Source organism: Podarcis pityusensis, assembly GCF_964106645.2.
Source record: "Podarcis pityusensis genome assembly, chromosome: 2".
Lineage (NCBI taxonomy): Eukaryota > Metazoa > Chordata > Lepidosauria > Squamata > Lacertidae > Podarcis > Podarcis pityusensis.
In genome coordinates this window covers 111,591,711-111,606,341 of record NC_138029.1, presented here as the reverse complement: position 1 = coordinate 111,606,341, position 14,631 = coordinate 111,591,711, and the positions used below count along the sequence as shown (strand labels likewise).

General features: G+C 43.7%; 1 protein-coding gene across 1 annotated transcript; it reads right to left on the bottom strand.

Annotated features, from left to right (window-relative positions):
• Nucleotides 1-3,140: 3,140 nt before the first annotated feature.
• LOC308470762 (uncharacterized protein) lies at nucleotides 3,141-13,933 on the bottom strand. Its single transcript, XM_080994170.1, has 4 exons — nucleotides 13,671-13,933; nucleotides 11,419-11,808; nucleotides 4,963-5,063; nucleotides 3,141-4,154 (listed from the first exon to the last, which is right to left on the bottom strand). Exons 1-4 carry the CDS (start codon nucleotides 13,750-13,752, stop codon nucleotides 4,071-4,073), a joined length of 657 nt encoding a protein of 218 aa, XP_080850296.1. The 5' UTR covers nucleotides 13,753-13,933; the 3' UTR covers nucleotides 3,141-4,070.
• Between the last annotated feature and the right edge of the window lie 698 nt (nucleotides 13,934-14,631).

Sequence of the window (14,631 nt, the reverse complement as noted above, 5' to 3'; positions counted from 1 at the left end):
CTAAGGTGATATTAGGTAAGAGCTTGGGATTTTCATTGATCTCATTAATGGCAAGCAAAATGGCCAAAACATGCTGGTAGTTCATCTGCAATACTCTGGATGGAAAACAAATGGAATGTTGACCAGTTTAAACAGTGTATTAAAATGGATATTTGCAGAAAATGTGACAAGAAGCCACTCAAGCTGATGGAGTAAAGCAGTGCTAGGGTAGAGACCCTACAACTTTGGGGCAAATTTCCTTCATATCTGCAGGTGAGCCTCCTACTGTCCCGGTCACATTTCAAACCATTCTGCTCAACTATGGAGCTTAAGAATCTGCTGCTCACTCTCTATATAGACTGTATACAGGAAAGATAAGAATTGGCTGAGAAAAATCGAAAGCTATGAGCAAATAGCACTTACGGGAGGAAGTCACCAACAGGGTCAGACCTGAAAGCGTGTTTTGGATACAGAGCGGTCCTCACAGGTATAACTCCAGCAATGATGTAATCCCCTGGACTGTAATAATTATTTGAAGATGTCCGTAGGTCTGACAGATCTAGATCTTCCATCATTGCTACCTCAACTGGCAAATGAAGCAAGACTAACAGAAGGATCATTTTAGGCACAAACAAGTGAGAACTTCCTTCAACTGATTTTATGATATTCAGAGCAAGGACAGAAGCATTTGCTAGGAAGGATACACATAATCTTCATCCTGTAACTGACTTCTCAGAGGAGGAGCTCGGGGCTGGCTTTGGTGCTAACAGAGAAACAAATTTCAGACTAGCCTACCACCTCTGATGGTTTAACTCCCAGCCCTCCTTCTTAATAGCTCAGTATATATATTTATGTTGCTCTGTTTCCGTACTTGGCAAAAAGAATGATCAATGATTCTGGATTCTGATTATTATTATTATTACTGATCTCAAAAGTGACCTCTGGAAAACCCTATGAGAACACAAATCAATCACAATGTTTTTGATAATTGCAGGGGAGATATAATCACATCCTCGAAGTTTCACGCTCTCTTTGCGGCTGCTTGCGCAGGTGTACGGCAGGAGAAAACATGTTTGCAAAAGTTTGCATCATGCTTTCCTATGGGGCAGCTGAGAGGACAATGAACTTGGAGGGCGACGTGTGATTCTCTAGACCCTTTGTTGGTGACCCTTGACTTTAAACCAATGAGAGGGTAGGACTGGGCTGTAGCGCAGACTTTCAGCCCAGCTGCCTGAGCATTCAAATCCCTTGCGTCAGTTTCCTTCCAAGACTTCAGAGGAGGGCAAGTTACTTCTCGCCCTCTCTCTAGCTTTCTTTCTCTCTTTCTCCCCCTGCTACTTTTTGACAGCCAATAGTGAGGCCCGGAAACAAATGGAGAAACAGCACACAAGCACTCTGCTGGCTACCCTCTGGTCATTTTCTGCATGCTTGGTCTCCCTAGGACAGCGGTTCTCAACCTGTGGGTCCCCAGATGTGGTTGGACTACAACTCCCATCATCCCTGAGCTCTGGCCTTGCTAGCTAGGGGTGATGGGAGTTGTAGTTCAACAACATCTAGGGACCCACAGGTTGAGAAAGGCTGCCCTAGGAGGTTATGGACTCTCCTTCCTTGGAGGTTTTTAAGCAGAGGTTAGGTGGTCATCTGTCATGGATGCTTTAGTTGAGATCCCCGCATTGCAGGGAATTGGCCTAGATCACCCTCAGGGACCCTTCCAACTCTGCAATTCTATGAGAAAACTGTCCATTTAATCCTACCCTCTTTTTCTTGCTATTTAACTTGTTACTGATCCACAAGAGGACCTTGCCTCTTACTCCATGACTGCTAAGCTTATTCAATAATCTTGGGTGAGTTACTTTGTCAAAAGCTTTTTAAAAGTCCAAGCACACAATATCAACTGAACCACCTTTGTCTATATGCTTGCTGACGCTCTCAAAGAACCACCTCACTAGGCAGTCACCTGATACTAATGTATTTAAATCTTTCGTTGCTGTTAGTCTTCAGGTTTTTAGCAATGTGCTCCACAAATTATTATTTTTTGCATCCCTTATTGTCCTCTTGCATGTTTTTAGGCAAAATTTGTGTTCTTTTTTGTTCTCCTCATTTGGACAAGGCTTTCATTTTCTAAAGTAAGCCTTTGTGTCTCTAATACTCCCCACACACACACTTTGCTTATCAACCACGTAAGGCTAACTCCTGGCCCTGCAGTCTACATTATAGCTGAGCTTTTATACAGCTCCCAAACATATTGGAAAGATTTGACCCTAACTACGTAACTGTTAGGCAGTGTACATCTGATTCCACATATGTGTTCACCACAGGCATGAACTCAATGCACAGCTCTGGGAATGTGGAAACTTTTATGTGGAGCCAGGCTGTGCATCCGCTAAAAACATGTGTATACCTTTAGCTCGCACACCCAATAAAGAACTTGTCACACCAGGTAGAAGAAAAAGATTGATTTATTGAACATACATGAAGAAAGACAGCATATATAGGTGCTGCTTCAGACAGCAAGGTTAAAAATATCCAGGCAGCAAATAATCATTAAGCATTTACAGACACACCTTAATTCTAAAGTATCCCTGACTACTGAAAAGCCTAGAGAATAAGCAAAGCAATTTCTCATAGCCTTATACTGAAAAGAAAAGAAAAGAAAAGAAAAGAAAAGAAAAGAAAAGAAAAGAAAAGAAAAGAAAAGAAAAGAAAAGAAAAGAAAAGAAAAGAAAAGAAAGGAAGGGTAGGGAAGGGAAGGGAAGGGAAGGGAAGGGAAGGGAAGGGAAGGGAAGGGAAGGGAAGGGAAGGGAAGGGTAGGGAAGGGTAGGGTAGGGTAGGGTAGGGTAGGGTAGGGTAGGGTAGGGTATACCTGATCTTGGAGCAAGCAGGATTTGAGAACTACAGCATAGCTGTCAACTTTTCCCTTTTCTTGCGAGGAATCCTATTCAGAATAAGGGAATTTCCCTTAAATAAAGGGAAACATTGACAGCTATGAACTACAGTCATACCTCGGGTTGAAGTAGCTTTGGGATTAATATTTTTAGGTTGCGCTCTGCGGTGACCTGGAAGTAACGGAGCGCATTACTTCCAGGGTTTGCCACTTGCACATGCGCAGACACTCAAAATGATGTCACGCAGAAGCGCCGAATCGCAACACGCGCACATGCGCAGTCACAGGTTACGCTCTACTCAGGATGTGAACGGGGCTCCAGAACAGATCCCATTCGCATCCAGAGGTACCACTGTATGCCTCTGGTGAGAATTAAGCTCCCTCCTTCAGAATACCATGCAGGCAAGGCAACAAAGTTTCTCACCCATTATTTGGTCTAGAAAATTGTAGAGTTGAACTTTGGATTCACCAAGAAGCAAAGGTGGGGTCACATGGGAGCTGGGAACTGACAAGCCATTGAAAATTCTTTGCTTAACTATACTTTGAACCTAAATAACCTCTATGGAGAGGTCAGAGGGCTTCCTTAGTGAGTGAATAACATTACACCTCTTTTGAAGTCTAAAGTGGCTGTGTTGGGTTTTCTCGGCAATTATCTAGCTACATATATATTGAATTTGAAAGCCCTGTGACCGCTAGTCCTTATTGGTTCGACAACACTTACATCTCACACCAGGCCTTGGGTACCACTTAAGATTAAGTCCAGGGTTACCACCCCTCTGGCTGTTCCATGGCCAATTCTTCCTGGGCACAGTCTGACCTTTAGAGTGCCTAGAAATTGCCCTTCTTTGTTGTGACTTGAGCACACATGAATATTGCCTATCTTGCTGTAATACAACTCCCTTCATACCTGACCATTGGCCAAGCTGACTGGGGCAGCTAGGAGTTGAAGTCTAAGAGCTGAAGTCCAGACACTGGTTCTCTCTCTGCTGCCTGAACTTAAGGGCTTCACAGTGCCGGGTGAAGTCATATTTGTATGCCTGTTTCAATTCAAGATATTTGGTTACTTCCAGATCATGATACTTGAGTGGCTGAAAATTGCAGCCCTGCAATGGGGGTAGATGGGGTAGACAACAGTTCCCAATTTTTGATAGGTGTCCTGTTGCTCTCCTTGATTCATGAAATGAGCAGATGGATCATTCATGACGTATCAGCTCCAGTCAATAGTAGATTTCCCAGGATGGCCCACAGTCTTCCTTCCCTGAGTGATGCTTCCATCCACTGTGCAAAAATGCTAGGATAAAAAGAGTGGAGTTTGGCCCTCAAGCTGTGCAGGCTTTAGTAAAGATCCCTGTTCCCATAATGATTATTTTGCAGCAACAGTTTGCTAGCACAACATAGAAATCAGGTTCCCCCTTGCCACTTGGCTTGGAACAGATGAGGAACCTCTGGCATATGGGCAGAACATGGCACTCCAGAATTCTCTTTCTTGACCTCTAGAACTTCCACTAGGGACGCGGGTGGCACTGTGGGTTAAACCACAGAGCCTAGGACTTGCCGATCAGAAGGTTGGCGGTTTGAATCCCCGTGACGGGGTGAGCTCCCGTTGTTCGGTCCCTGCTCCTGCCAACCTAGCAGTTTGAAAGCACGTCAAAGTGCAAGTAGATAAATAGGTACCGCTCTGGCAGGAAGGTAAACGGCATTTCTGTGTGCAGCTCTGGTTTGCCAGAAGCGGCTTAGTCATGCTGGCCACATGACCCGGAAGCTGTACACCGGCTCCCTCGGCCAATAAAGTGAGATGAGCACCGCAACCCCAGAGTCGGTCACGACTGGACCTAATGGTCAGGGGTCCCTTTACCTTTGCTAGAACTTCCACAGGCCATGTCTCTCTCTGGCTCTTGCCCTGTGCCCTCCTTGGGTGCTTTAGCTTGGCTGGAATGTGACTCCAACCATCTTTTGTATTTGGGTTGTTTTCTTTTTTAAAAAAATGGGTGTTATTCATTTAAGCCTTCTTCAGAGGGTCTATTCTGAGGAAGACACCCAACATCTCCCTTTGCTCTTTTTCCAAGCAATATTTTTTTTTAAAGAAATGCATCACTTACATCTACCACCAAGAGCCCAAGGAAGCAGAGGAGGAGGCCACCCCAAATCATCCGAACCATATTCTCAGTGTTGAGTTTTTCCTGGGTTAATGATCCTGCTCCTACAGTAAATGTGGAGGTGAGAAAAAGGGGATATTGAATCAGAAAAGGTGAAAAACAAGAAACATATCACGTCTTCCTTAAAACACCTTGGGTGCTTTAGGCTTGGCTGGAATGTGACTCCAAACAGCTTTTGTTTTTGTTTTTTAAAAAAATATGGGTGTTATTCAGTTAAGCCATCTTCAGGGGGTCTGTTCTGAGTAGGACTGAGCTGAAAGCCATCCTTTATTTTTATTTAATTACATAAAGAAGATAAAGCAGAATAAAAGAAAGAAAAATACTGTTAATGTGATTTGTTTAAAACAAATATCCATAAGTTAGAGCAGGCTGGGATAGCAGGCTTGTTGGTTTTTTAATGTCTGATGTAGATTTTTTCAATTTCGTTGTTCTGTATGGGCCAATGACAATAAAGATTATCGTATCATTATAGGTGAGTCAGAAGCAATCAAAAATCACAAGCTGACCACCTGTACGTGGAACATCGCAGGGTGGGGAGCTAAAAGCAAAGATCCCAACCTAATGGACTTCCTCACTAAATTTGACATCCTGTTCATCCAGGAAACCTGGTCGATAGACGAGCTCTACCTGGATAATTACCACTCATGTATTAAAAGAGCAACACCTAGTCAAAGAGGGGGCAGACCCAAAGGAGGCTTAGCCTTACTGTTCTCAACACAGATACAAGCTAATATTATCCAATTACCCTCCAATGATGAATGGTCTGTAGCAGCAGTTTTAGATTTCGGACAAAGCAAACTGCTATGCATAAACTTATACTTACCTACATGTCGTCGGCAGGCACAAGTAGAACAACTATGGAAAGAAGTGGAAGCCCACGTGGTGCAATGGAGGAGACAACACCCGTCAGCCATGATATTACTAGCTGGTGACCTAAATGCAAGAGTGGGCCCTAACGACAACGCCCTATATGCACATTTTCACCAATGGCCTCCGGAAATGGAAACTATCCCACCCCTAATGATAAGATCATCCTACGATAAGACATGCAACATTGGAGGACTACATTTAGCACACATGGCCTACAGACAGAATCTACACTTACTGAATGGGGCTATACAAGGAGATTATCCTGGTCAATACACATATTGGTCAGGACACAAACTGTCAACGATAGATTATTGCATTGTTTCCCAGGACCTGATCCCTAGGATATCAAAATTCACCATTACAGCAAGAGCTGAAACTGATCATCTACCTTTATCCCTCGTGTGTGATTTACCCTTTGATCTGCCCAAACCACAACACAGATATCAACCAGATCTAACACCCGGAACAGGCCTCAAGAAAATCAGATGGAACGGACAAGTGAGCGAGCGGATATCTAACTGGTATAAAACTGAGGAGAGCTACTGTCTCTCAAAAGCAATTATGGAAGGGTGCTTAGAAATAGAGAGCGTCCCGAACATGATGACAACATATGAAATGCTTATACAAAAAATTCAAGAGTTTGTTCTAAAACCGAATTCCAAGTCTCCCCACCGTCGGAAAACTTCCAGGGAGTGGTTCGATCATGAGTGTATAACCTCCAAGAAATCATTGATCCACTCCTTCATCTGCCATAAGAATAATCCAACAGAGGACAACAGACAAAAGACGCTTGAAGCCAAAAGAAGTTACAAAAAACTTCTGACACAAAAGAAAAGATACGCAATGAAGTTATTATGGCAGCAACTGATAGAGGCCTCCAAATCAAGTAACCCATCATTATTCTGGAGAATCGTAGCTGTACAGCCGGATAGGGGCCTATCACAACTATCCTGCTGCATATCAATGAAAGCCTGGGAAACGCACTTCCATAATCTTTACGAGGAATCTAGCGATGAGTCCTATGCATTAGACATACCGGATGATCAGATACAGCCATGGCCAGCAGTCTCATTAACAGAGACCCATCTGCTGATTGACCAACTAAAGAACGGGAAAGCCCCCGGAATTGACTGTATACCAGCAGAACTATTTAAAACCAATGCGAACTGGTGGGCCCCCTTGCTAGCCTCTCTGTTCACATATATAGATAGAACTGCACAGATCCCATACGACTGGGGGACTTCCATCATTATTCCCATTTACAAAAAAGGCTTGAGGGACGATCCCTCCAACTATAGACCTATAAGCCTCCTGAATATAATAAGTAAATTATACGCTAAACACCTCAGCGAGAAACTGTGCGAATGGATAGAAAGAGCGAAGATTCTTGATGATGCACAGGCAGGATTTAGACAAGGGAGATCCACAATGGATCACTGCCTGATCTTACAGCACCTAGCTGAGAAATACACGTCGCATCACAATCACCACCTATTCGCAGCATTTGTAGATTTTAAAGCAGCCTTTGACTCCATCCCAAGAACTCAACTCTGGGACAAACTCAACAAATCATCCATAGACCGACGTCTGCTGCTACTAATATACAAACTGTACAACAACACACGACTTCGTATAAGATGCAGCCAAGAAGGTCAACTCTCTAATTTCATTAGAACAACAAAGGGAGTTAAACATGGATGCATTTTGGCCCCCTTTTTGTTCAACATCTATATAAACTCCCTAATAGACCACCTACAAGGAGCGGATACACACGCCCCAAAATTAGCAGACAAAAAACTGCCTATCCTACTCTATGCAGACGATGCGGTTATATTGTCCCAGACTCAGATGGGCCTCAAAAGAGCTCTTAACAGCTTATCCCAATATTGTAGAGAAGAGAAACTAGCAGTGAACTACCAAAAAACAAAAATCATGGTTTTCTCTAACAAAAGGAAAATATACAGATGGAATTTAGACAATCAGGAGATTGAACAAGTGACATGCTTTAAATATCTAGGAGTGATATTCCAAGCATCAAGGAAGAAGACTGCCCACATAAACTACAGCTCCTTTACAGCACAAAAAAGTACAACAGCAATCCTAAGATTCCATCATACAACGGGAGGAAATTTCATTCCTGCTACAATTAAACTATTCGTTGCAAAACCAACAGCACAAATCCTATACGGCGCACCACTCGTCTCCCTCTCTAATCTAGACCCATATGAGAAGATACAATCAGGTTTCCTTAGATCACTCCTGCAAACACCTAAATGCGTCCCAAACGCTGCCTTACGACTGGAAGCGGGCTTATACAGCATTAAAGCCAAAGTATGGATAAGAACCTTATGCACTTGGCTAAGACTTAACAACTCGCCGGTTGGACTACTTTCCCTGATGCTTCTTGACAAATTCCAATCTAGCTGGTTGAAGGGCATTCTCAGAAAACTGGCCACATATGGTCTCTCCCCAGAGTATTTATTAAGTTTAGAAAGGGGAAGGGCCAAGAACATAATCAAAGAAAGACTCAGGGACATTGAAACCCAAAATGACTTTAACCAACTTCCGATAACATATAAACTTCTATACAATTCCCAAAGGCCACATCTAGCAAACTATCTCAAAGTTCTAGACAACGCTAAACACCGATGGGCATTTTCCAGGGCCCGCTTTAACGCTCTCCCTTCAGCTCTTCTAGAGGGAAGATACAATAAAATACCGATCGAACAAAGATTATGCCCCTGTAACAGCAATGAAATCGAAACCATTGGGCATGTCATCTTATACTGCCCATTATATCGAGACTCAAGAAAAGAGCTGATCGAACCGATTCTGAGGAAAATACCTCGTAGTACAGATGACACCTATATCAGACACCTCTTAGCTGACAAAGAGCCCGAAATTAACAGGTCCGTGGCAAAGTACTGTTACATTGCAACAAGAATAAGATGAGCAATGATGTCTACAAAGGAGTTCAAACTGTAAACATCGAAGGAACAATAATAAACAGTAGCGACTCCTGAATTGAATTTTAAAAACTTAAAACTCGAAACCTGGTCATAAATATAAGCACCAATTCTGTGAATTGGCCATATTTTTACTGTTACTTGTAGCACAATACTACTCTTAATGTCATATTTTATAAATTGCTTCCTGGTCATTGACCGTATTAAAGATATTTGATTTTGATTTGGTGAGTCAGAAGGATTATACAGTGGAACCTCGGTTTTCGAACATATTCCGTACCGGAAGACCATTCGACTTCCGAAACATTCGGAAACCGAGGATCAGTGGGCGGTCAGCAAAATCCATTGAAAAAGTTGAGAAATGCACCTTGGAAGCTGTTTGACTTCTGAGGTGAGTTTAAAAATGGAAGCAATTACTTTGGGGTTTTTGGCGTTCAGGTTCCGAATTGTTCATCAATGGAGGCATTCGAGAACTGAGGTTCCACTGTATAGTGTCAGGATATCAATGAGGGCTCACAAGTATACCTTTACGTTTGCATCTGAGTTTTTCCTGGGTTAATGACTGCTCCTACGGCAGTTGTGGAGGTGAAAGAAAGGGGATATTGAATCAGAAAAGGTGAAAAACAAGAAACATATCACGTCCTCCTTAAAAACAAGCCAACATCAAGACATGGTGTATGAAGCTGGCTTGTTTTACTCCGCTATAGTTAGGATGATCTGTCATTTTTCTGGCTTCAGACCAGAGCTACTGCTAAATATTTACAGGGTTCATGGCAGAAGCCCATGTCAGGTACTGGGCAGAGGAGGAATAGTGGAGACCACCTCCCCATCCTGACCCTTCCAGAGAAGAAGAAGACAGTTCAGAATTACACCAGGGGTTTGAGGGAGGTCACAGCTCAGAGGCAGATGAGGGGAAAAGCTGGGGAATAATGGGAGAGGAGGAGGAGGCAGGGCCGGAGCAACTGGCTGACACATTATCACTAGAAAGCATTCTAGACCCACCATCTCCCAGAACCCAGTGGGCCTTAAAAGTGGGAGAGCAAAGAGCTCAGAAGCAAAGGGCGCTCAGCACCACCATAGAAGAGATGACGAATGAAAAGGGGGAGGGGAGATTTACTTGGGGGCAACACCATTATTCCAAGAGGCTGTGTTCCCAACCCTCTCTCTGTAAATATTGAATAAATAGCAGGTGGTTAGGACTTTTCCTTATCTTATCTTATCCATTCCTAGCAACCTGTTATGGGGGTTGGTTCCTCTCCTGCCTGATGGCCTGTGATGACATCCCCCTTGGCGTCCCTTGTAACTCTACACTTCTACAACTTGATGAATAACATTTCCTGTATGTTAAGTTTCATATAAATATAAGCTTCTGGGAAATTAAGATGGTTGAATGGGGTCTTGCCAGCCCTGTGTTGTACAGTGCAGCCAGCTGCCCTACGTTTTGTTTTTAAGGAGAAAGTGATATGGTGACCAGTACAAACAACCTGGGGCTCAGAGATGAAAAGAAGACAGAGTCCCTACCAGAGAAGAATGGCAGATTAAGTTGATGGACTATGCCGAAATGGCAAAAGTGACCAGAAGAATAAGAAATCAGGAAGATGAAATTTTTAACAAAGAATGGGGGAAATATATAATTTGCCTTAGAACCATTGTAAACAATAAAAATTATTAGTAGGATTGGAATAACAACTGTAGTTTAATGTTGAATTTGGGGTATAATGGAGATTTAAAAGATTTGGATTAATACATAAGATGCAGGAGGAAAAAGTTAATATAAGGACCCACAAAGGGGAGGAGGAAAGTTCAGGAGATTATTCGGAATTCTCTTTCTGTGCTGGTTGTTTGTAAATTTTTAAAATCTGAAAAACTAAATAAAAAGAAGAAAAGAAAAGAAAATGTGTGGCGAGGGTGTTGTGGGGTTTGTAGCTTTCTTGTAAAGAGAATGACATAAGAACAATAAGTGGGGGCTATTGGGTTGTTGTTTTTATTTTTATTAGGTATTTTGTGGTTTTCTATCCTGATTTTATTCTGTGAACTGCCCTTAGGACCCCCCCCCCCGAAGGTATAGGGCAGTATATAAATTCCATAAAGGAGGAGGAGGAGGAGGAGGAGGAGGAGGAGAGGAAGAAGAAGAAGAAGAAGAAGAAGAAGAAGAAGAAGAAGAAGAAGAAGAAGAAGAAGAAGAAGAAGCAGCAGCAGCAGCAGCAGCAGCAGCAGCAGCAGCAGCAGCAGCAGCTTGGCCTAGATCAGGGTGTCTCAGCATCTAGGAACTGGCCGTGCCAGATGCTGAACCTTAGGTTATAATTGTTGGACAACCACCAAAATAGATTTAACTCCACTTAATTCAGTGAGGCATAAGGTATGACTGAGAATGCCATTGTTTCAGTTCTATGCGAATAGAACTGAAACAATGGCATTCTCAGTCATACCTTATGCCTCACTGAATTAAGTGGAGTTAAAAACGCATAGGATTGAAGCCCTGGAGATCACATCAGGACAGCAGGCAATCATTCCAAGCATGAAGCACCCTAAATATTTATTTATGCTCATTGCTGTCCATTACCTTCAGTCACGGTGAGATTCACTGTCGCATGCAGTCTTAAATCCATGGACTTAATTGTCGCGCGGTACATTCCCGCATCATGAAGCCCCACGCGATGAAGCACTAGCGTGCCATTCTTGAGAACGTCTGCCCGCTGCTGATACATCTCATCCACCAGTTTGTTAGTATTACATTCTTTCCCCCACCATTTGAGGGCTGTTCCACTGCAATTGTCTACAATGTATGCAAGGATAAGGACATTTCTGTTGCCGGCAATAAAAGTCCATGTGATGTGGAGGAATTCCCAGGAAGGACTGGGGGGCTGAAGGGAGAAGGGTAACTGAACAGTCTGGTTGATGGTAGCGTTGACCCAACTGTGAGCTGAAGAGATGGGCACTGCTGATGCCATGCCTGGAAGAAACAGAGAAGGAAAATGCATGTGTTGTCTGCTATACATAAATGGTAAGGTAAAGGTAAAGGGACCCCTGACCATTAGGTCCAGTTGTGGCTGACTCTGGAGTTGTGGTGCTCATCTTTCTTTACTGGCTGAGGGAGCCAGCGTACAGCTTCCGGGTCATGTGGCCAGCATGACTAAGCCACTTCTGTCGAACCAGAGCAGCGCACAGAAATGCCATTTACCTTCCCGCCGGAGCGGTACCTATTTATCTACTTGCACTTTGACATGCTTTCGAACTGCTAGGTTGGCAGGAGCTGGGACCGAGCAATGGGAGCTCACCCCATCGCAGGGATTCGAACCACTGACCTTCTGATCCGCAACCCCTAGGCTCTGTGGTTTAACCCACAGCGCCACCCGCGTCCCATACATAAATGGTATTTGTGGCTAATACCCATTGAAAGCCTTATCCTCGACATATTTATCTAATCCCTTTCAAAAGTCACCCCTGTTGGTGGCCATCATCATGTTTTTCTTGGAACATCTGTACAGAAAAAGCCTGTCAGAGAAGGGGGCCCTGCCCAGTAGCTGATAAGATAATCTAGTGCTTTTGTGAAGAAATAGCATTTTGGAGAAAGGCAGAGAGTCTGAGACTGAGAAAGAGAGGAAGATGTATGGAAGGGTATGCAAAAAATCCTATGACACTGGCTGTGCCACTGAGACAGCATCCACATCAGTGCTAAATAATGTATTATTTATACCCTGCCCATCTGGCTGGGTTTCCCCATCCACTCTGGATGGCTCCCAACAGAGTATTAAAAACACGATGAAACATCCAACATTAAAAAAAGTCCCTAAACAGGGCTGCCTTCAGATGTCTTCTAGAAGTCAGATAGTTGTTTATTTCCTTAACATTTAATGGGAAGGTGCTCCACAGTGAGGGCGCCACTACCCAAAAGGCCCTATGTAATCGCATAGAAAGCCACCCACAGGGAAAGTGTTCATCCCTGACATTTCTCACCATGTGAGGGGCATTAAAAAAATAGCAGGTGTCAGAGCCTATATACATGTCTTTATGCACGGCTGCCCAATGTAAACATTTTTGGACACTAATATATGCATTTTGCAGTCTTTTTATGTGGCATGCCAACGCGAAATTCAGAAAAGTATAAAACTTCAAGAGTAGGTGTATTTTGGTCCATGTGTTGATTCAGCGGGGGGGATTCATCTAATGAAACTTGTCATCAGAAGCCCTGCAAAAGGGCTTCAACCCATTCAAAAGAGATTTCTCCCTTCCTCCCCTTGTACATCCCACAAATTTGGCCTAGGATGGGTCAAGAGAACTCCCAGAACCAGAGACATAACTAGGCCCCCTTGCTTCTTTGGCATGGAGATATATAGGTGCCTCCAAAGCTGAGAGAGACCATGGACCAGAAACTCAAAGAGTTTCCTTTTCATTGCCTTTCGCGCTCCGCCAATGACTTCCTAAACTGAGGGCAATTTTTGCACCCTTGGCAGCCACCACCCTATCTAACTCCTAGGTACGCCCCTGCTCAGAACAGCACACAGGGGAAAAGGGATTGTTTTGTTTGGCAAGCTGAATTGCTTGTGCAGATGGAAGATTCAACATAATTCGTGATGTTGAATTCCACCCAGGGTGTGGGGTGATCTGCTCTGGGTTTTCTAAAGGAGAACAAAGTGTCTAAACTCACTGCCATTCATTTGGTTCTCCTGCCCTTCAGAAACTCACTCCAGCAGCCTCACTATCCCATTTGTAGAACGCTTATAGCAATAACCACCCATCTTGCAGGCTCTTCTGCCCAGCGTTGTCCCCAAAGAACCGACTTCCAAAGCACAATCTGCTCTTGCTTTTACTCACCTGAAAATGCCCAGAAGAATGCCACACTGATCAACATCCTGGAGGGTCGTACAATTAGATACCGCACCAATTCTGAAATCATACCCGTCTCAAACCTCCAACAATTGAACTGCTTCCTTAATTGAATGTTTCAAGATTGTGTCTCTCATTTTCGTTCTACGTGGTAAGTGAAAGATCTGGTCTCTGGAAAATGAGAGAAGCAAGCAGCTCTGGTGTGATGAGACCACTCGAGATAACACGATCAGCAAAGGATGTGGTCTAGCAGGGTCAGGTACCTGCAGCAAAATACATTTAGGCTGGGCAGCTAGGAAGAGAATAGAAACTTAACTTGCACCATTTCAGAGAATTATGGCCTTGAAGCAGAAACCGAGGGGAAGGGTGACAGCTCGGCAAAGTGGTAAGCAGAAGGCTGGTGAGGAATAGAAACGTCTCGTAGAAACCGCAGTCTTTATAATGTATTAAATTAGGGTTGGTTGCTTGGTGAATGGGACGTATACAGCTGTGTGTGTGCAAGAAGGGGACTGCCCAGAGGACACTCAGCGTTCTACTTGCCTGCTTCTTCAAATGGCAAGATGTTCTAGGGGTGCAGCCTTTAACCAGGGTTGTTTTCCTCTCCGAAAAGGTCACCAGAGGCTTGTGACAAGACTCCCTTTGACACTGGACAAGAACCTTTGCCTACTGGCTTCCAGGTCCTGAGGAATATTGCAGGTGGAGGATGGATAGGGATGGGAAATCACATGGGGACAGGAGATTTAGCAGTTTGAGTCCATAATCATTCATTGCATCCCAGAGGGAATGGGGGTTAAGGCTGGGAGATGCACACCATGACTTTAAAAGAAAAACAAAATAAAAACGATCCCTATCCTCGCTGCACTATATGGGAAGGTTTCAGGAGGGAGAGGGAATTATACATTTTGTCTTCCCTGATTTCCAGAAAGCTGTTCGTCCTAGCTATACAGTC